This window comes from Lytechinus variegatus, chromosome 15, assembly GCF_018143015.1.
Source record: "Lytechinus variegatus isolate NC3 chromosome 15, Lvar_3.0, whole genome shotgun sequence".
Classification (NCBI taxonomy): domain Eukaryota; kingdom Metazoa; phylum Echinodermata; class Echinoidea; order Temnopleuroida; family Toxopneustidae; genus Lytechinus; species Lytechinus variegatus.
The window spans coordinates 13,123,260-13,144,287 of NC_054754.1; the positions used below are offsets into that span (position 1 = coordinate 13,123,260).

The 21,028-nt window shown below is 38.7% G+C and overlaps 1 protein-coding gene across 1 annotated transcript; it reads left to right on the top strand.

The window, feature by feature from the left end:
* The first annotated feature begins 7 nt into the window (after positions 1–7).
* LOC121428645 (F-box only protein 38-like) lies at positions 8–20,540 on the top strand. The gene is made up of 10 exons (XM_041625414.1): positions 8–725; positions 4,351–5,297; positions 5,863–6,097; positions 6,935–7,108; positions 7,758–8,945; positions 10,702–10,871; positions 12,720–12,871; positions 13,707–13,801; positions 14,784–14,876; positions 19,638–20,540. The coding sequence occupies exons 2-10, from the start codon at positions 4,395–4,397 to the stop codon at positions 19,802–19,804; spliced, it is 3,177 nt and encodes a 1,058-aa protein (XP_041481348.1). The 5' UTR covers positions 8–725; positions 4,351–4,394; the 3' UTR covers positions 19,805–20,540.
* Positions 20,541–21,028: the final 488 nt, after the last annotated feature.

Here is a 21,028-nt window from a genome sequence, read left to right on the forward strand (position 1 = left end):
ATACTAGTTTGAAGTCCTCGATTTTTTTTGTGCTGTTTTTCGCTCCTCAGCTCCGCTTGCCCCGTCTCGGCTGATGTATACAGCTCGTGCATGCTCTGGCCGACCCGTTGCATACCGTATATCCCGGCGCGGCGCGCCCGGCCGGCCGGCAGCGCAGGGCATGCAGGCATGGATATGGCGATAGGGCCTAGGCGCGCCAGCGCTAGCACAAGTAGCAGGCTAGGCTAAGCGCTAGCGCTAGCTCGCAAGCGCAAGCTAACCCTCGATCGAGCGCAAATCGTGCGGCATGCATGCGCCATGTTGTGAGCTGCTTCATAATTGACACTGCACTACTGTAGACTGCTTTGTTTGTTTCCCGTATATTTTCCTGTCAGAAAATGGCCATATACCTACCGGATATTTCTGTATACCGGTAGCTATTTCTAGCTAGGGATGCCTATTTTTTAGCATGTTCAAAGGCCAAGCAAGGAACGAATTTTTCAGTGGCTGCACATGCTGCATGCAGAAAAATACTCGCACTGTCACTGACTGAGCTGAGCTTGGTATGGTGATTTTCATTTGTGTCTGTGATTTGGGAAGTGCATGATTGTTACACTTACAGGCTGCTGGCCCAACCCTTCCACAGTTTCGAAAATTGGAGGATATCAATCTTACAGCATCTATAGACCAAAAGCTTCTTTGTGTATTGGTCATTCTGCTTAACTACGTTGTATCCACCAAATACGGTACGGTATAAAAACCAGTAATATTTTTTTTTTGCTTGTCAAATTTTTTTCTTGGGTTGTCCCCTCCTAAAATTTTTGGCTTCCGCCGCCAATGGGCGCATGGCCAATATGGGAGACTGTCTCCCATGACATGAGACTAAGTTGAGCAGAGAGAGGTCCAATATCAGAGACTTTCGTAAAGAATTTGGGTACCGCCTACCGGTATCCAATTTCAGAGACAGTCTCCACTCCAGTTTGGGAGACCAATTTCCTTTTTTGTTTACATTTGCTACAAAAAGGATCCGATTGACTTGGCGGCAAATAAAATATAGGCCTAAACGCTAAGCAGATTCCTCATGAAAAATAACCCCTTTGGCTTTTCACCATCGTCTGCTTTTGTTTTGATAAGGATTTTTGTTGTCCTCACACAAAACAAATGGGCTCCTGACCTCGGTGAGCATGAGACAAAATTTTGGGTGGAAAAAATTATGCTTCTGTTGCCATGTTGGTGTTTCTTTTGTTCTTAAGTTTTGCAAAGCATGTATCCAATGTGGGAGATTGTTTCCCATATTGGCAGTGTGCCTCTACTGTACGAAAGAAAATGTTAGCTTAGCACGGTTAGAAATTGTTAAACTAATAATATGCTTTTCACACTACTTTATTCCCTTCACCCCGGGAAATTGGTAGGGCCGGGCTAAGCTAAGGGGGGCCTTAGCCCCACCAATTTCCCGGGGTTAAGTTGAGCCCACTTCGTTTTCACACTACGTTTTAGCAAAGTGGGCTAGCACGGTAAAAACGTAGTATGGTACTACTATTTGGCCCTGCAAAAAGCAGGGTTAGCCCACTTGTTCACTGCTACCACCTACAGGTAGGACTATGATATGCCAAAGTTGTACAGGGCACACACTTTAAAAAATCATTAAAATATCACTTTTGTGACCAAAATTACTAATTTCCATACAGTTGCAATTTATTTTTCATTAGTAACTTGGGAATAATTTTTGTATTCACCAGAGCGCTCAAAAACTTGAACTTTTGGCATATTTTTGGGTACGCCCTCTATTGGTGGAAAGTAATATGGCAAGAAAATTTTCATTTTTTTATCTCTATTTTTAATTAAGAAAAAAATGATTTAAAGAATCAAATTTAAATAAGAACCAAGTTATATGAATAATAGGTGTAATGGAAACTGTCAGTGTAAAAAAAATCAAGCATTTGCCCCAAAGAAAAAGAGAAAATAAGCCAAACATTGCCACCCTTATTTTGCCACACATGGAGATATAACTGAGAGCAAGGTTATATTATTTATAACCTTGTTCATTGAATGAGTGGGTTAGCCAGTTTATTGTGGTACTAGCACCACAATTGCATTGCTAAGAGATGCAGTGTGAAACGATCAAACGAAACTGGGCTAAGAAAAATTTGGGCTAAGCAGTAGCCAATCACAGACATGACAGAAGTCAAAATAGCTCTGTATGGTAAAATGATCAATATTCATGAGATGTGGGATAGTCCGGGGTCAAGGCATTAACCCCGGCTAAGGAGATAGTATGGGGTTAAGAAAGACGATGTGAATCCAAAAAAAAAAAAAATATGGGATTAAGGTAGTCTTCAGAACTCCACATGTGATGTTTTTAAAAATATTTTGACATATATTTCTTCATCATGGAGTCTTGAACCCCCAGCAAGAGACACGTACACAAAGATGGATTTCCCTAATCCATAAAGGGTGAAATCAGTTTGTAGGGTCGAATTTTATTTATCTATGAACCTTCAGGTGCCTAATGCATGTAAAGGGATAAGAATTATTTCACTATAAATGGTAAAAATTAGACGTTTCTTACATTGGCAGCGGAAGCAAAAAATTTTAGGAGGGGACAACCAAAAAATTTTTGACAAGCAAAAAAAAAAAAAGGTTCTCACCCCAAAAATTTTAGGGGGGACGTAGGAAAATAAATTGACAAGCAAAAAAAAAAAAAAAAAAAAAAATTTAGGGGGGGGACACGTCCCCCCCGCTTCCGCCGCCTATGGTTTCTTACCAGACTGATCTCTTGTAGATCCCTCGATCTGTTTGTCATCAACAAAGCAAAGACACTAGGCCTGACTCTTGAACCGCTTCGTTATGACGTAAATCCGGTTAGCGATACCGTTTTGAAGAACAATTTGTGAATATAAATTATTATTTCGTAAATAATTAAATTTAATATGTGATTATAAATGATTTATTATTTTAAATCACATATTGAAGTTAAGTGATGATGAAGAGATATATGTCAAAATATTGAAAAAAACATGGAGTCCTCAGGACTAGGGTTAAGGAAGGTATGGGGTTAAAGGGGAATCCAACCCAAATAAAAACTTGTTTTTATAAGGAAAAGAAAAATCAGACAAGCTGATAGGTGAAAGTTTGAACAATATTGGACAAACAAAAAGAAAGATATGAATTTTTAAAAGTTGTAAATATTGGTAATCACTATACCCATGGAGATTTCAAATTGGCCGCATATGGGATGTCATAGTGATGTAAGGAAAGGACTACTCTTCCATGTACTCCAATACATATTATGGCTAAAATGTAATTTTTCCCAAAAGTTTTATTTCAAATTATATTTTTCTTTCATGAGGACATAAAACAATATACTACATGGGTTATATTTAGATTACTGCCCCAGGGGAACGGGAACTTAGGAGAAAACCACAAATCCCTGATATAAAGTACATGGCCTTTGGGCTATTCCACGGTTACTCGCGTTACATTTGGAGACACCTTGACGCATACTTGGAGCTGTAACTCCATTATTATTGATAGGAACTAAACATCTCCTTATCACAACAAAGTACACAGTCTGACTATCCTTTGTATAAAAACAAAACTTGGGAAATTCTATTATGCTCCTGGCAAATCTTTGGAATGCGTCGGTTACTCACGTTACATGATTTGGACCAACCTGTGGAATTGCCCCTATGGGAAAGTTGTCCTTGCCCCTTGTCATAATTTACTTGCCCAGTTGCCAATTTGAAATCTACATAGCATTAGTGATCTCAATTTTAAAGCAGCTATAACTGTCTTATTGCTTGTCCAATTTCTTTCAAACTTTCACCATTCTGTTTAATTTATTTTTCTCCTTCCCAACACAACATTTTATGGCCAAGGCTGGATTCCCCTTTAAGGAAATGCAATGTGAAAAGCATATGTACATGTAACTGTACTTAGATCTAGAGTTCTAGACATTCTCAGAATTTGCAGAAACGACGGTTAAAATCTGGGGGGGGGCATGCAGTCAAATGCATTGCTGTACTGTACGCATGTGTGGCCAAAAAACATGTTTTTTTCTGAAAAGTGTCCAGGTTTTTTTTATTGTAAAGCAACAACCCTGGGAAACAGGAAAACAGTTGTGAATTTTGTCACCTCTGCATGTCCACACGACAACTTATTTAGGGGCCAACATATGTAAATGAAACCTGCGAAGAACTTGATTAGGGGTTATTTTGCACTCAGAAAAACTTGTTTAGGGGTGTTGGGAAACAGTTTGGTCATGCATGTGTACAACAATACATTTGACTCCCCTTCCGCCACCCCCCCCCCCCAGCAATTTGATTTCAATGTATTGGACTTAATTTTCTGTTATTTTTGTTTTCAAAACAGGAATTGGTTGTGAAAACTGGACCTCGTGGAGACCACAAGCAAAGATGCCGAAGGCAAAGTCCAAGAGTGTTCATAAACGAATGAAAACAAGGATGAGTAGAGGAGATGATTCCATCTCCCTGGAGGATGAGGATCTTCAGACAGAGAATATCTTAAAAGAAGACTTCATCAGCCAACTCTCTCTAGAACTGCTAGAAAAAATCTTTTGTTATCTACCCATTAGGACTGTCATCTCATGCGAAAGGTTGAACCATCACTTCCAGCTGGCTGTGCTTTCTTACCTCAATGTAGTGAAAGAGTTTGACTTAACAGAACACAAATGGTATGGATATATTCCAAGGGGATTTTGCTTATCCTCTTTCACAAAGCTTCTGAAGCGATGTCCGAAGGTGGAAGTCATCCGGGGACTGCACATCTATCCTGAAATGGAAGGACTTCATCGGCATCTGAATAGGTCGGATCAGATGATGCAGGGTATGGTCAAGGAGTTGAAGAAATGCAGCCACCTGCGTCAGGTTGAGATATCTAGTCTAGACTTGGCAGATGCACTCGTGGAGGAGATGCCAGAGCTAGATTTAGGGGATTTCTCAAACAGAGGGAGTTCATTTGAAGCTGACTGTCGGCCGTACTTTACTCTAATTCCTGACTACCACATCAGGAAACTCCACTTGACAGGAGTGACACTTCCAGAATTGCCACAAACACCCCATGTGCAGGAGATCATCTTGGAATGGGTAGAACTCACCAGCTCTCAGCCTTTCCAGAACTTCGTTTGTCCAGCACTTAGAACTTTTGTGATGAGAAACTGCTTTGGGCCTCTGAATGCTCTCAAGTATGTGGCTCTCATTGACAACTTGGCTCGCTGCCTAAATCTCGAAAGGTTGGAATTGGTTCGTGTACCATTCCTAGGAGGACTGATACAGCATACAGTTGAAGAATCAGCAGGGGTGAGGCTTAATAACCTTTTTTCCATTAATGTACTTTCTATGCTTATTACACATGTATGTTGAACTACATGTATTCGTCCTGTCCACTGTTTAAAAAACATTTTTAAATTCTTATATGTTTTTTAAACCAAAATTAATCAGAATTTAATTGGATTGATGTTCCCATTCTCAGTTGTGGTTTATTGACACATATATGACAGTAAAATTTGTTGTAACTATTTATTTCAAGTTTTCAACACCTTCCTCTTTCATACCACACATCCATTTTCTTCCCCTCACTCTTTTAAGAGATTCACCAGGCTAATTTTTTTATTTTTTTTATTTCAGGGGGCTACTTTACACAAACTACTGCCTATATGTGCTATGTTGGATAAGCTTTAATATAGATTGCCATCATACATGTAGCATCCTTTCCCTCTGTCCTTGTAGGAGCATTACAATATTATCATTATCCCCTCTTTAACATTAACATTATCCCCGCTTTAGTACTTTTAGGAGCATTAACATGGTTTTCACAATTTACTGTAAAAACTATAAACCTCACTTCCTTTCACTGTCCCTGTAGGAGCAATACCATGGTTTTCGCAATCTGAAAACCATCATCATCAGCGGATGCAAGAACTGTACTGAGCAGGATCTTGGTCACCTTCTCCTTGCTGCTGACAAGACCCTTGAGAGTCTCAGTATACAGCCATGCCTTACCCGAGACAGTCTCTTCTTGGCATTCAGAGCAATCGAGTGCAAGTTCCTTAATCTGAAGCATCTTCATTTGGGCTATGTGGATCCTTGGTCAAACTCGGGTAAGAAAAGCCTGTGCTATCAGGACCTTAACCCAAATCACTTTCAACTTCTATAAGGTCATTATGGTAATTAATTCCCTGTTTTAATTTCTTGAATTGACAACAATTTTATTTCTCTTACTCCCAGGGTTGGGAAAGAATTAAACTTGATAATGAGATAAGTTGGAATAAATGATAATACCCCAATTATAGTAAAATTGCTAATTATGTATCTTGGAAATACATGTAATATGGTGACTGGTGATTTAGCCTATCAAGTTTAGGTTGCCGACATCACCACGCCTGGGTTGCCGAGAAAGAGTCCCTTCATACCGGTGTCTGATCTGAGGTAGTTGAGTGGATGGTGACGTCATGATTAGTCTACTAACAAGCTCTTGCAATGTGCAAAATAAGAAAGTTTAGACCTTTATACACTTTGTAGATTACAGGACGCATTTTTACAAAAGTACCGGTACTCAAATCGTGATAGTGCGCTGTGTAGACCTAGCGCTGTGACATGCTGACATGAGTAAAAGTTGCAAGCCACTTGTCTTTCTCCTAGCTCTCTTGTCAGCCAGCTACACATTCCATGTGGTTTGTGCCCACTTGACACCTTCGTTAACAGTAGTTCACCATATTTGATAAGAGTAATTTTTTGTCATAGTGTTTGCCAATTAAGAGAATGTAATGACAGAAAAAAAAGGGTCTCATGCAGCGTCTTCAGTCTGCGACATTGTTTTTGCCTTGTATCCAGTTGACTTTAGATATATATGTTTTTTAGCTTTGATGCCAGATTTTGTTGCCCTGTTTTTATCAAGCCTTTATGAATCATGGGCTGTATGGGATTTCTTGTTTCAGGGAAGTACACTTCAGCGGAGTTAATAAGCAAAGGTCTTGTGGAGATCAACGAAAACCCTGCTGTAATGACTGATATGGGCATGAAAGCCATGGGACAGGTCTTGCCAAATCTCACCTCTCTCACTGTCTATAACTGCCCTCATCTCAGGTATCCAAGGACATGGCTGGATGTTGGTAAGTCTCTCTCTTTCTCTTTCTGTCTTGCATGCACTCTCTCTTCTCGTATGTACCAGGGGAAAAATACACGGGTGATATTACCCCTGAAATGCTCAAAACAGCCCTGGAAAATGAAATGAAAAAGTGCCATGGAAAATCTCCATTCTCTGCAGTGTTAAAGCCTATCCAGTGTTGCAAGTTTGGACAGTAGGTTTTGAAAAGTAGCCCCCCCCCCAAAAAAAAAAAAAGATGGTCTGATCTGTACCATCTGTCTAACTATCTTGTTCTCATGCCCTCTCTCCTCTTATTTGTTCCTTTGTCTCTAGTGTGTGTGTGTGTCTCTCTCTGTTGTTCTTATGCACACTCTCCTGTCATCTGCCCCTTGCTATTTTTCACTCTCTTTGTTCAATTGTGCACTCCCTTGTTCTCTTGCTCTTGTGTACTGTCACTTGTCTGTCCCTTCTCTCTTGCTCTCACTTTATATCCTGTCCCCTCTTTTTCTTTCTCTTTCCTCATCTCTTGAATCTCTCTTGTTCTTTGCCTATCTCTCTCCCTTTGTCACTGTTTTGACCTTAGTGTTATGCATGCACATGAATATCTTGCCTATCTGGTGATTCTAGCCATCATTTCATTTTTTTCTCACGTTTCTGTGTGTATTGCTTTTCAGAGCCTGTTGATACCTGTTGGTCACAACTGACATCTCTTCATCTACGCCATTGTCATAGGATCCAACTCAACGACTACCAGTCCCTTTCTCATTTTATAGAGTGGCTCCCGAACCTGGAGGACATATACCTTGAGCGTATGTTCCCAAATCCACCCAAGGGATGCTCTAGGGTGGGTCTAAGTGCAGGAACAGGTATCGGTGTTTCATCAGCTCTTGTTGCTATGCAGAATCCTGGGGCTCAGCGTCCTCCACAGCACCAGAACGAGGCTGAAGTCCCGGTACCAGATGTGGCACCTATCAATCAAGAAGCACCTAGGCAGCAGCAGGGCAATGCAGATAGGGGTCATAACAGACAGATACAAGATGGTCCTCAGCAGAATATCGAACAAGTCCAATTGGAAGAGCCAGAAAGACAATCCCACCAGATACAGCCAGCCATAGACCTATTTGGAATACCTGATGATCACTTGGCAGGCCCTAGTGACATCACCCCACCAAACAGGAACACATCTGAAGATCTACCTCACAATCAACAATTAGCATCATCCTCATCAAATGCAATATCATTAAGAAACTCTGGACAGGCATCAACTTCTATGGAAGCGCATCGGACATCGGATGACTCAGAAGAAAGCATCCACTCAAGGTTGCATAATAAAAAAGATTCTTCTACATCTCTAACTCGTTCCACATACCAAGTTGAAATAGGGTCCAGGGAACTAGTATCAAGAGATAACAATAGAAATGAAATCGACCAACCTACAGAATCCCATGCAAACCTTGAGAGAACCACGCCAAAGAAGAATTTCCGAGATGCTTCCACATCAGCTATGTCAATGGCTGGATCGTGCCCCATCCATGGAACAATGATGCAGGACCTAAGCAACGATGATGATGAGGATGACGAATTCTCGTCTCTTCCATCCATGCGTGATAAATTTGTTTCTGCCATTGATGGTCCATGTAACAGCGTTGGTGTCCAAGTGCACAAGGACGCTCAGTCATCCCCTCTAGATTCAACCCCAATGATGTGTGACCAAGCCACCAGTACTAGTGACCCTGTCATGGAGGCAGACCCAGTCTTGGTTTTCAGATGTGCCTCAGACTCTTTAATCTCTGCCACTTTCAATGATTGTGGAATCTCACATATTGAAGTAGAGGAGTGTCCAAATCTGATGCACATCCAAGGTGAGTTATCTACCAAATACAATTGATTAAATTCATAAATTGGCTATATCCATCAAAGTATAGGGGAAGGCGGGGTAAGTTGAGCATAGGGGCAAGTTGAGCCACCAGCTCCAGGCCGATAATGAATGATTAAGGCATTGTGGTGGTGTCATGTATTGATGACCCATAGCATAACCCCTAACCCCACCACATTGTTTTCAACTTTGAAACAAAAAGTTCTTTTTTAGAGGGAAAAATATGAATTTCAGCCAAAAAAGTAAAAAAGAGTGTGAAATAGATAAGTGCTTTACACACACACACGTCTTTAAATATAGTAAAGACATAATAACATTGTTAGTCCAGGTATGGATCTTCAATCTTGTCATAGTCTTTTACATGATGGATGCATAAGAAATGTGTGGATACGAAATTATCACATTAAGTTCAGACTGGGGTAAGTTGAGACATATAACATGGGGCAAGTTGAGCCATGGTACATGTTATTCTTATAGTAATGTATTTAAAAAAAAAAAAAACCTTAAAATCCATCGATATGCAGGCTGAAAGGAGCAAATTTACATGACTGTTCATTTCCTTTTAGAGGATGTTAGTATTTATAGAGAATTAGCAAGTGAAAAGACTTTAAATTTAAAACTGACATGCTGGTTCTTCCCCCATACATTTTGTACATAGTTTTTGTGGCTCAACTTACCCCAGAAGGTGGCTCAAACTTACCCCACAGATGGGGCAAGTTGAGCCATTTGACATCTCTTTTTTTCAAAGGTGACAATGACTTTCAGTGTGGGGGTAGAAAGTTATATATAGGCGAAAAATATTTCAGAAGAATTAAATTTTAAGGCAAGGAACTTATTTCTACAAGATTATTAATCATATCAATTCTAACATGCAAAAATCAAAAAGTGTCACAACTTACCCTGCCTTCCCCTACTTATTCCCTCAAATTTAATAAAGTATACAATAGAACACAATGACTAAGTAGAGGTTATAAAAAAAACAGGTCACCCAAAGAAAAGATGGAGAAGATATTTTACCCATACAAAATGTTACAAGGAACCTGAACAATGAAGGAAGGAACATAGTTCCTTATTCTTGCACACATTATTTAAAAGACCATCATGACAGATACCACATGGTAATCAGATTTATTGTGCATCTTTGAATGCCAACCTATATTTCTCTTTTGGCTATAATTCAAAGTATCGTAGTGAGATATCCGGATAACTACCCATATGATTTCCATTCGAGTGACTTGGTAACTAAAAAGCATAGGTCTCTGAATACAACTTTTCCTGACACATTTCTCCTGTTCCCGGAGGAAGAGATGGAGGAGGGTGGACAGGAGCCCTTTTAAGCCTTGGTCACGTGTAGTCTGCAGGCACAGACCCTGATTGAAACTTTGATCAGCAAGTGGGTCTTCACCAGAGAATAGTGCGTTAAAAACTTGCTGTTTCAACCTGAATGAGAGGGCCTGCAGTACATAAGTCATTGTAGGTTGCATATTCAGACCCCTTAATTCAAGTGAAGGGTTTGCACTGCAGACTAGGCTACATCTGCGTTTTTAGCTGCATATTGCTGTTATAGCGAAAAGCAGCAATACAAAGCCTAATGCGACCTACCACACAGCAAAATATTTAGTAGCATTCACTCTGCTGCGCACTAGCTGATACAGAGATGCACGCAGTAAAGCGAGGTATAAAAGTCAAGGTTAATAGAGCAGTAGTTATGCTATCATCTGTGTTCTGCTTGTTACCACTAGGTCACCATCTGCCAATCTTCAAGAAGCCGAGTCTGTCTAACAGGGCTAGTAGGCTGAGTAAAGTGCAGTTCGAACAATGTCCAAAGATGGAATATGGACCCACCATGGATGAACTCATGTTAAGTTGTGCAAGGACTGGCAGAGTCGTCAGATTTCGACCTATGTCACGTGTAAGTCGGGATTAAAAACAAAAACACTGGCTTGGAAAGAGTAAATGGTCATGAAAAATGCTGATAAAGCTATATTGAAAGCGGGCCTGTTTTAATACTGTGACATCCAAAGGTAATAAAATTTAAGGATTCCATGCAAATTACCATTGGTTGGCATAGTTCCAAAATAGTGTTGTTTTTTTTCGATGGAGTTCAAGTTAGTGTTATAACTTGAATGTCTATGCATAGCTCTTTGGTCAAGAGGCCTTAAATTTTGATATTTTTAGAACAAGGTTGCTTTTTTGTAGGGCACACTTTGATTGTAATCATTTCTTTATTTCAGAGAGAAGCAGTAGACGAATGATGAACCTATACTGGTTCAAGGCAGATTGGAATGTACTTAAAAAGTGAAATTACGAAGACATAACACAGTTATTGCAAACAAAAAGCAATCATACAATAAATCTGAAGTAAATTTGCATTAACATTAAAAGAATCAGTTTTAATTGGGACTTGCTTACATGAGCATAAGTACATCAAACATGACATCGACAATGGAGCATTCAGTACATCCGTTATGGTACAAATATACACAATAATAACAACGTAATATTATACATTAAAGGAAGGGAGGAAAGAGGGCAGAAACAGATTCAGTAATTCAGTTTATACTGTGAAACGTAGTGTGGATATTGGCTTTCAGAGCAAAATACCAGATGAGTTGAATATTGATAAAAATTGATATTTTATCATAAGACTGTTCTTTATCCCAATGTTAGTCCTTCTTACTGTATTAAAAGAAAAGATAATAAAAGGGCATGTGAACTTGTAACGTTTATCAAATTTCTTGGCCACAATTACACATCCTAATCAGGGGCCGTGGAAAGGGGGGGGGGCTTCAGCCCCTCCACTTTTTCCAAAACCGTGTACAAAAATGTAAAAATGACCTTATGATTGTGATTTTTTGCATGGTCAGCCCCCCCCCCCCACTTTTGGCTCAGCCCCCACACTTTGAAAACTGTTCCGCGGCCCCTGCTAATCAATGACTTACGTCTTGCTTTATTCTCAGTAATCGGTTTCATTAGAGTCTGATAACAATCATTTGTAGCTTTCACACTTTTTTTTCATGTGCGTCTTGAACATAAGTCTCAAAGGAACTGTAAGCTCTACCAAAAGCATGTTCTTGTATCCTCACAAGCTGCGACCATGTCAGGTCATTGGCTTGCAGTAGCGGACCGTGACCCGGACGAGACAAAGCATTGGGGGGGCACTGCATTGTCTGTGAACAATGCTGTGCCCCCCCCCAATGCTTTGTCTCCTCCGGGTCACGGTCCGCCACTGTTGGCTTGTAACAAGGATATCGGGGAGGGATGGTGCCCCCAGAATAAGTTAGGTCTGAATAAAGATTGGAGTTGCTTGTAAAAGCTCTTTCATCATTCTCTAAATAGCCAAAAGAACATTGTTATGCCACCATGTGCATCTGTCCAGAAAGGAAGGGCAATGCAACAGAATGGATAATTTAGTCAGTGCTGACTTTTCATGAAACACCCCCTGGATCTATTCTGTAGGTTTTGCACAGAGGCACCACCTAAAAGGACTGGGCTGGGGTTTTTTTTGGGGGGGGAGGGGCTCTTTTTGTATTTTCTATGGCTCTTTTGATCATTTCATTGGCAGAATCTCCCTATAATCCCCATATAATTATTTTCCCTGCTTCATATTTTCACTACACTCGACAGCAGTCATTGGTGCATTTATGCCGGCAGCCTCAACCAATTAGACAAGTGAATGTACTTTAAACTACACTAGTTTGTATGCTGAAACCGTGTATATGCTTATGTTCTTTTGGTACCTTGGTCATTTTGAATACAGACGGCAATTGATGAGATCACGGGTGCTTTTGAGAATAAAGTGAGCAGCTTGAATCACAACGCCTTACTCATAATGGATCATACGACTCCACCTCAGGCTCACCACAGCTCAGCAATATGGGACTGGGCAAACATCTTCTCTTGTCTCAATCAGTAAGTCAAACCATACACTGAAGTCTATAGGTGGGTATGCTAGTTATCAGTGGACCCTAATAGGTTCATTGATGACCTATCAGCTTATTCTTTAATCCATTGGACACTGAGCCCATGTATATACAGGCTAAAATGTGTTACAGCAAAATCATTTGGTCTCCAATGGGTTAACATTGTCCCTAAAGTTATTCAGTGAACAAGTTTATATTACTTTCAATAGAGTCAGAACAAAACTTTCATGACCTTTTCTCAAATCTTGTTTACCTTTTGATAGCAAATTAGTGACACTTGGGCAAGGGACTTTCATAAAAGTATGCATTTTATACAGGTTCTTTAGATGAAAAATGGCTCACAGCTTCCCTGTGACTTGTGTTTTCAACTTGAAATGCATAGGTGCTTGATCATTTTTGCTCTTGCCTATGATTTGAGTGAATGTGAAACAAAGTTTAATGAATGAAATACATAAAAAAATAATGAAAAACTATACCCAACTCTGTACACCAATAAGAATGAAATAATGTGTATTTGATTAGCAGGGTCAAAGATCATAGATGTATATTTCTAATTGATTAGTTCATTTGATAACTGAAGAATCTTTGATAGAATACTTTAAGTAGGGGGGGGGAGTGTTGCAAAGATTGAATGTCACTAAAAAATCATATTTGAATTCCCAGTTGCATGTGGTATATCATGCATCACTGCATTAGTCGGAAAGATCATGTGTGCATTTTCTCAGACTTGTTTTGTAACCCCTCCCCAATATATGAGGGTAAATTCAATTACCGGTATGTAAAACGCACCATGTTTCATTCAATTTTTTTTTGTGTGTGAACAGGACTCTGTTATTTGAACGAAATATAAAACAAGCTTTTCGCAGTGCTCTCTGTGGCGACAATGAGGAGGGAGTTGCTCCAGATCTCATGGTGTTTGGTAAGATACTAAGGGCTCTTAGAGATGTGGTCGATCTAGTCAATTTTTAACTATGGAAAGCCAGCAATGCTGTAATTGAGTGTAGTGGTTACGGTGCTCTGTTTTGTTTACAGGACAGTACAACACCTTTTGCACCTATGTGAATAGTTATAACATCGATGGCTTGCCATAGTTAAAATTGATTTGATCAATTGCAGCTGTTTATGAGATGGGACCCAGATGAAATAGTATATAGAGTTGTGAAAGATTCTTGTTATACTCAGCTATGGAAAGCCAACTAATAATTTAATTTCTATAAAGGTGTGAGACACTACTGTTGTATGGAAAAAGGAGCAAAATGATTTCTCAAATTGAAAATGCCTAAAAAGTGCATTAGCTCTTGAGAGTAGAGCCTTCACATACATCAGGCCTGTGAAATATCTGCTATTTAGCAAAAATCCGCTGTTTGCCTTTTCTGACTGATCGTAATTTCAGCTTTTTGCTCCATTTCTGCTTATTTTGTCGCCTGCATAGCAGAGCAAGACTATATGTGCTAACAGCTGCAGCGTATATTTATCCCATTTTATAGCTCAGGTCGAGTTCTGGTGTAGAAATCTACTTTCAATAGGAAGTGTTTAGAAGCAAATTTAAAGTGTTTATCATATGCCAGAATCCATACATAGAACATTAAAGTTCAATTGAAATAATTCAGGCTTGATTATATTCACTTCATTACCCTGTGCTTCTCCTGGTGTAGCCAACACAGGAAACAGCACGTGGGACCACACTATAAACGGATGGCATTTTCAGTAATTTTTTCTGATCTTCATTTGCTCATAACTCTGTGATGATATGTTTTCCTCAAAATTGTTTGGTAGTTATCATTTATTCATAGTTATAATAATTCTTTGTAAGTTTTGTTCAATTCAAAATTGACATGTATATTCTGTTGTTACCAATACCAGAGTTTATCTGTGATTTTCCTCTTCTTTTAACTTGACAGAAGATGAGAAGTTCAAGGTGATGACAGACCTACCGTGGATGAAACCTCTCCTGGAGAGTAATCTATGGCAACTCGGAGTCCCTCCCTCATGTGGTGAGTATTTTAACCAATATTACTCATTTTCTTTTTTTAAATTGCTTCTATTTGCCCTTTTTTCATGAAATCATTATTTCCTGAAAAATATTCTCACATGGTGAGCATTTTTAACCAGTTTTTGTGATTTTCGTTTTAAAAATCAATTCTCTTTGTCATTCAAAAATGTCATTATTCTTTAATGAAGAGGCTTGTTCACCATATTCAGAGATGCCAACCAGTACGATTTTATCGTATTTAGTACGATAAAACAAGTAAAATACGACAGTACGATTTTGGCCATCAAAAATACGATTTCCCGGCTTTCTGTCATAGTCCTGTTTTTGTCCCATGTGTTGTGTATGTATGCGCCCGCCCGTGAGTGAGCAGTGAAGCCATATCATACATGTAATTCAAATATCTGAAAAGCCAAAATCAAGTAACTTTCAATTTACGATAAGCACAGTTTCAAATTGCCAAGTGCGTGTTTTTTTCAGTACCATAAAAAGTGAGCTACGTCCGTCTTTTTTTTCCTGTAATACATGTACGCGCGTGCTTCCAATAGCGGCAGTTTTTCCCAACTTCACCATGTGCAATTTCTGATGCACACATTTCCAGTCAGGCTATCACAATTCTGTGATATAGTAATTTGAATTGCACAGGAGATAAATCCCCGTTCACAACACAGGATATGCGAGTCTTGTATCCTCCCAGTCGCCGACTTTGCTTGTCAAATCGGAGCCTTATTAATCCAAAGTCAATAGTTCTGAATTATAGCTTTTTAATTTCTTTCTTGGTGAGGGGTAAATATCAGACAATAAATCATCAAAGAAGGCTCCATCTAAAAAAAAAAAAAAAATAGAAGGACGTCGTGCACGCGAGTGTGGTACTTGGATGCTGTTAGCTAGCCAGTTTGAGCTCATATTCTCTGCCAGAGCTCTGGGTGAGAATTCTATCAGTAATGGCCTAAGTGATGGCGATTTTCTGTTTCAGATTGAGTTTAGATTTCATGTTAATTTTTGAAAACTAAAAAAACTTCATGATTTCTTCATTGTGATGAATATTTAAGTTATTAATGAATACATTTTGTCTCACCTGCGAAGCAGAGTGAGACCATAGGGGCCGCTTTTCCGACGGCGGCGGCGGCGGCGTCAACATCAAATCTTAACCTGAGGTTAAGTTTTTGAAATGACGTCATAACTTAGAAAGTATATGGACCTAGTTAATAAAACTTGGCCATAAGGTTAATCAAGTATTACTGAACATCCTATTAGAGTTTCATGTCACATGACCAAGGTCAAAGGTCATTTAGGGTCAATGAACTTTGGCCGAATTGGGGATATCTGTTGAATTCCCATCATAACTTTGAAAGTTTTTGGATGTGATTCATGAAACTTGGACATAATAGTAATCAAGCATCACTGAACATTTTGTGCAAGTTTCAGGTCTCATGATTAAGGTCAAAGGTCATTTAGGGTCAATGAACTTTGGCCGAATCAGGGGTATCTGTTGAATTACCATCATAACTTTGAAAGTTTATTGGTCTAGTTCATTAAACTTGGACATTAGAGTAATCAAGTATCTCTGAACATCCTGTGCGCGTTTCAGGTCACATGACCAAGGTCAAAGGTCAATGAACTTTGGCCGAATTGGGTGTATCTGTTGAATTACCATCATAACTTTGAAAGTTTATGGATCTGATTCATGAAACTTGTACATAAGAGTAATCAAGTATCACTGAACATCCTGTGCGAGTTTCAGGTCACACGATTAAGGGCAAAGGTCATGTAAGGTCAATGAACTTTGGCCATGTTGGGTTTTTTTGTTGAATAACCATCATATCTCTGTAAGTTTATTGGTCTAGTTCATAAAAAGTGGACAAAAGAGTAACCATGTATCACTGAACATCTTGTGCGAGTTAGAGTAGTATTCAAAGTCAGCACTGCTGCTATATTGAACCGCGTGATGCAGGTGAGACGGCCAGAGGCATTCCACTTGTTACAGAATTTAGACTCTCCCAGAATGAAAGGCATTTTCTGTGAAGATCTTCGTTTTCAAATAACTTGTGAAAAACTTAAGGTACATGAACCTACAATACATGTACATTTAAAAATTTACATGTAGCCTGTGGGCTGTGGCTATGTGCTGGAATTTGAATAGACTGAGTTAGATATTGATTTAATTTCTTCATTTCTTTAACATAATTTATATGCAATCCAAGTGCACCTCACAGTCACAATCATACACAAACACTCACCCACACCCGTGATTCTAACCATGAAAAAAAACCTTAATTTTTTTTTTGTAAATTTATTATTTGATCTGAATTCTCTCTTTTTTATATGTTTATTTTATTCATTTATTCAGATTTTTTTTTGGGGGGGGTTCATTGTTTGTGGTTCATTAAAGATGAAAAGTAAATATAAGCCCATGTAAAGGGGATGTGGAGTGAGGGTGTCAAAACACACTTAAACATTTAAATCTGATTTCGTAGTTGTTTGAATAAGCCTATTACTTAGCATGCTATTTCTGTACTAATTGAAAATTGCAGGAGTTGCGCTTACTATAAACAAATTTGGAGGGCGGTTCACAGTTATATTCTTTTTTTTTTTAATTGCCCCTTGTTCCAGAAAATTGCCCCCCGGTTCCTGTAAAACGCTCGCGAGCCGGAGGCAATTTTTTTTTAAATTGCCCCCGGCCTGCAGCTGCTTAATTCAAGGCTTGCACTGGTCATTGAGTTTTTGTGAAAATCTGATTTTTCACTAAAAAATATGATTTTTGAGGATATTCAGTCTGATTTTTTGTGTCAAGAGGTTGGCATCTCTGCATATTAGGCAATAATATTTTTTATCAGGTGTAAGCAATTAATTTGGTGCTTTAACTCTAAAAATTTGGACCCCTCCCATGGGGGGGGATTCCGCCCCCTCCCTTAGATATGCTGATTTTTTATTCACAGACTTTTTGTAGGATCCCGATCAAATGTACTTCAAAAACACTTTGGTAATCAAATTTTTTTCTTTTGTATTTCATTGGTTTTTTTGCCTCACCTGCGAAGCAAAGTGAGACTATAGGCGCCGCTTTTCCGACGGCGACGGCGGCGGCGTCAACATCAAATCAACCTGAGGTTAAGTTTTTGAAATGACGTCATAACTTAGAAAGTTTATGGACCTAGTTAATAAAACTTGGCCATAAGATTAATCAAGTATTACTGAACATCCTATTAGAGTTTCATGTCACATGACCAAGGTCAAAGGTCATTTAGGGTCAATGAACTTAGACCATGTTGGAGGATTCAACATCGAAATCTTAACCTGAGGTTAAGTTTTTGAAACGTCATCATAACTTAGAAAATATATGGACCTAGCTCATGAAACTTGGACATTAATCAAGGTTAATCAAGTATCACTGAACATCCTGCATGAGTTTCACGTCACATGACCAAGGTCAAAGGTCATTTAGGGTCAATGAACTTTGGCCGAATTGGGGATATCTGTTGAATTCCCATCATAACTTTGAAAGTTTATGGATCTGATTCATGAAACTTAGACATAATAGTAATCAAGCACCACTGAAAATTTTGTGCAAGTTTCAGGTCACATGATTAAGGTCAAAGGTCATTTAGGGTCAATGAACTTTGGCCGAATCGGGGGTATCTGTTGAATTACCATCATAACTTTGAAATTTTATTGGTCTAGTTCGTTAAACTTGGACATTAGAGTAATCAAGTATCACTGAACATCCTGTGCGCGTTTCAGGTCACATGACCAAGGTCAAAGGTCAATGAACTTTGGCCGAATTGGGTGTATCTGTTGAATTACCATCATAACTTTGAAAGTTTATGGCTCTGATTCATGAAACTTGTACATAAGAGTAATCAAGTATCACTGAACATCCTGTTCGAGTTTCAGGTCACATGATCAAGGTCAAAGGTCATTTAGGGTCAATGAACTTTGGCCGAATTGGGGGTATCTGTTGAATTACCATCATAACTTTGAAAGTTTATTGGTCTAGTTCGTTAAACTTGGACATTAATGTAATCAAGTATCACTGAACATCCTGTGCGCATTTCAGGTCACATGACCAAGGTCAAAGGTCAATGAACTTTAGCCGAATTGGGTGTATCTGTTGAATAACCATCATATCTCTGTTAGTTTATTGGTCTAGTTCATAAAAAGTGGACATAAGAGTAACCATGTATCACTGAACATCTTGTGCGAGTTAGAGTAGTATTCAAAGTCAGCACTGCTGCTATATTGAACTGCGTGATGCAGGTGAGACGGCCAGAGGCATTCCACTTGTTTAACTTATGTATTTCTATGTTTTCGACTGTTTTTTATTGTTATTATGATGTAAATTGTTGCAGACTTAATTCTGATCATAAACAAGACAAAATTAATAAAGTTTAATCAGTATAAGTAGAAATAATGATACATTTATGAATTTTGGCTAAATTCACAATTTGCATTGGATTTGTACATTAATTCACGTTTATGAGCAGTTTTGGGTCTGACATGCACTTACATAATGTTGTGTAATTTCGTAACCTCATACCTGGGCATTGCAAATTTGGTCTCTTGAGTTATGCGAGATTTGAAAGTAAAAAGTCAGCGAGCGGAGCGGTTGAACAATTTTGTGCGGCAGAACTATCTTGAAAAATGTAGAGGGGGGAGGGAATCTCCCCCCCCCTTTTAGGGTTAATTATCAAATTGATGAAAATAACTTGTGCCTTTGATTTTGCCTATTATGATAATTAAAATCAATTTCATTTTGTTTGTGTCCTAGGTAAAAACCGCCATGAAAGTATCAAGATACTGAGAGAACGTCTAGCTGAGCCTATCGCCGTGGCAATACAAGAGAAGCAGACGATTTTTCCAAGTATATTCTGCGTTTACATCCAAACATCTGACCAAGATGGTGCTGCCATGTATGGAGAGTTTACAACTCGTTGACAATCCATTGACACCGTTGTGCACGCTAGTTTTCATGCTCGGAAAGCTGGATGGCAAGAAGATTTTATGCACATGCATGTCTAAAACATTGATCATTGCATACGAATGAATGTTGGAAGTTCCTCTCCAAAAAGGAAACTAACAGTTAAAGTTGTATGCCCATTGAATTTTGTTTTACAGGGGTACAAAATACAATGCTGAATTGATGATTATTGCTTTGGGAATAATCAAACTTGATGCCTACCATTACGTAGCTTCTTTGCTTCCCCTAACAAGCCTGAATATTATTACATCAAAATTGTAAGCGAGACTGCGGTTACAAGCATTTACAAATTGAAATTTTATATTATATTGTATAAGATGACAATTACTATTTTTCTATTGATTTGCATTTGGAAATAACATTAAAAATATTGTATCAGCAAGACTTTCAGCTTGGGAACACAGTTTTATCTCTTGCTTGTGAGCTTCTTATTTTGCTTTAAGAGGTAGAACCCTTCCTTATGATTGGAGTGCAGATTGAGCTGATTAACTGTGCCAAGCACAAGATTATATCATCTCTGATGCCACTATAATGCTTTCTTTACTGGATGATTTGAATGTATTTAACAAGGGGCAGCTCATTGAAGCTGTAATCTCCTCTTTATCAGAAATGAAAAAGAAGAGTTTTATATATTTTTGTATTTACATATTATAGGTCAAGTGCTTTCATACATGTGAGAGCATGTGGCCTCAATTAAAAACAGCTTGTGTTATGAGCTATTGAAATCATGCACTTTGATTGGATGAGAGCAACTGTTTAAAGAGTTTATTAATTGTGTAACGTCTCACACATAACCAATAACTCTTTGAGGGGTCCAAATAAGTCTAATATTTGGCATCTTTATATATACAGTGTATATTTAGTGGTGCTCAAAAGTTCGTGAACCCCCCAGAAAATGAACATATTCAAAGTGTTCGATTTCTGCTATGTTTTAGAAATTTAATTGCGTAGTCAGGTGATCAAATAATATTACATCCCATGTAGTTTGTTTGTCTTGGCTCGCCCAACATTGTAGTGTTGTTGTCTACATTCAACACTCGGTATGAAGGCATGCATTTTGTGGTGGGGGTTCACTAACTTTTGAGCACAACTGTATAATATCTTCTAGGAAAAATCATCACTAGGCATGTTCATAGGAGAATTTCATGAAACAAATTTTCTACAGATCATTTGTTACTGAA

What these genes read in the sequence shown, in the direction of transcription:
- LOC121428645 (XM_041625414.1), top strand. Translation starts at nt 4,395, where the DNA reads ATGCCGAAGGCAAAGTCCAAGAGTGTTCATAAACGAATGAAAACAAGG. An exon ending in GGATCCTTGGTCAAACTCGG is followed by an intron (nt 6,098 to 6,934) that starts GTAAGAAAAGCC and finishes TTCTTGTTTCAG; the next exon opens with GGAAGTACACTTCAGCGGAG. An exon ending in AAATCTGATGCACATCCAAG is followed by an intron (nt 8,946 to 10,701) that starts GTGAGTTATCTA and finishes TGTTACCACTAG; the next exon opens with GTCACCATCTGCCAATCTTC.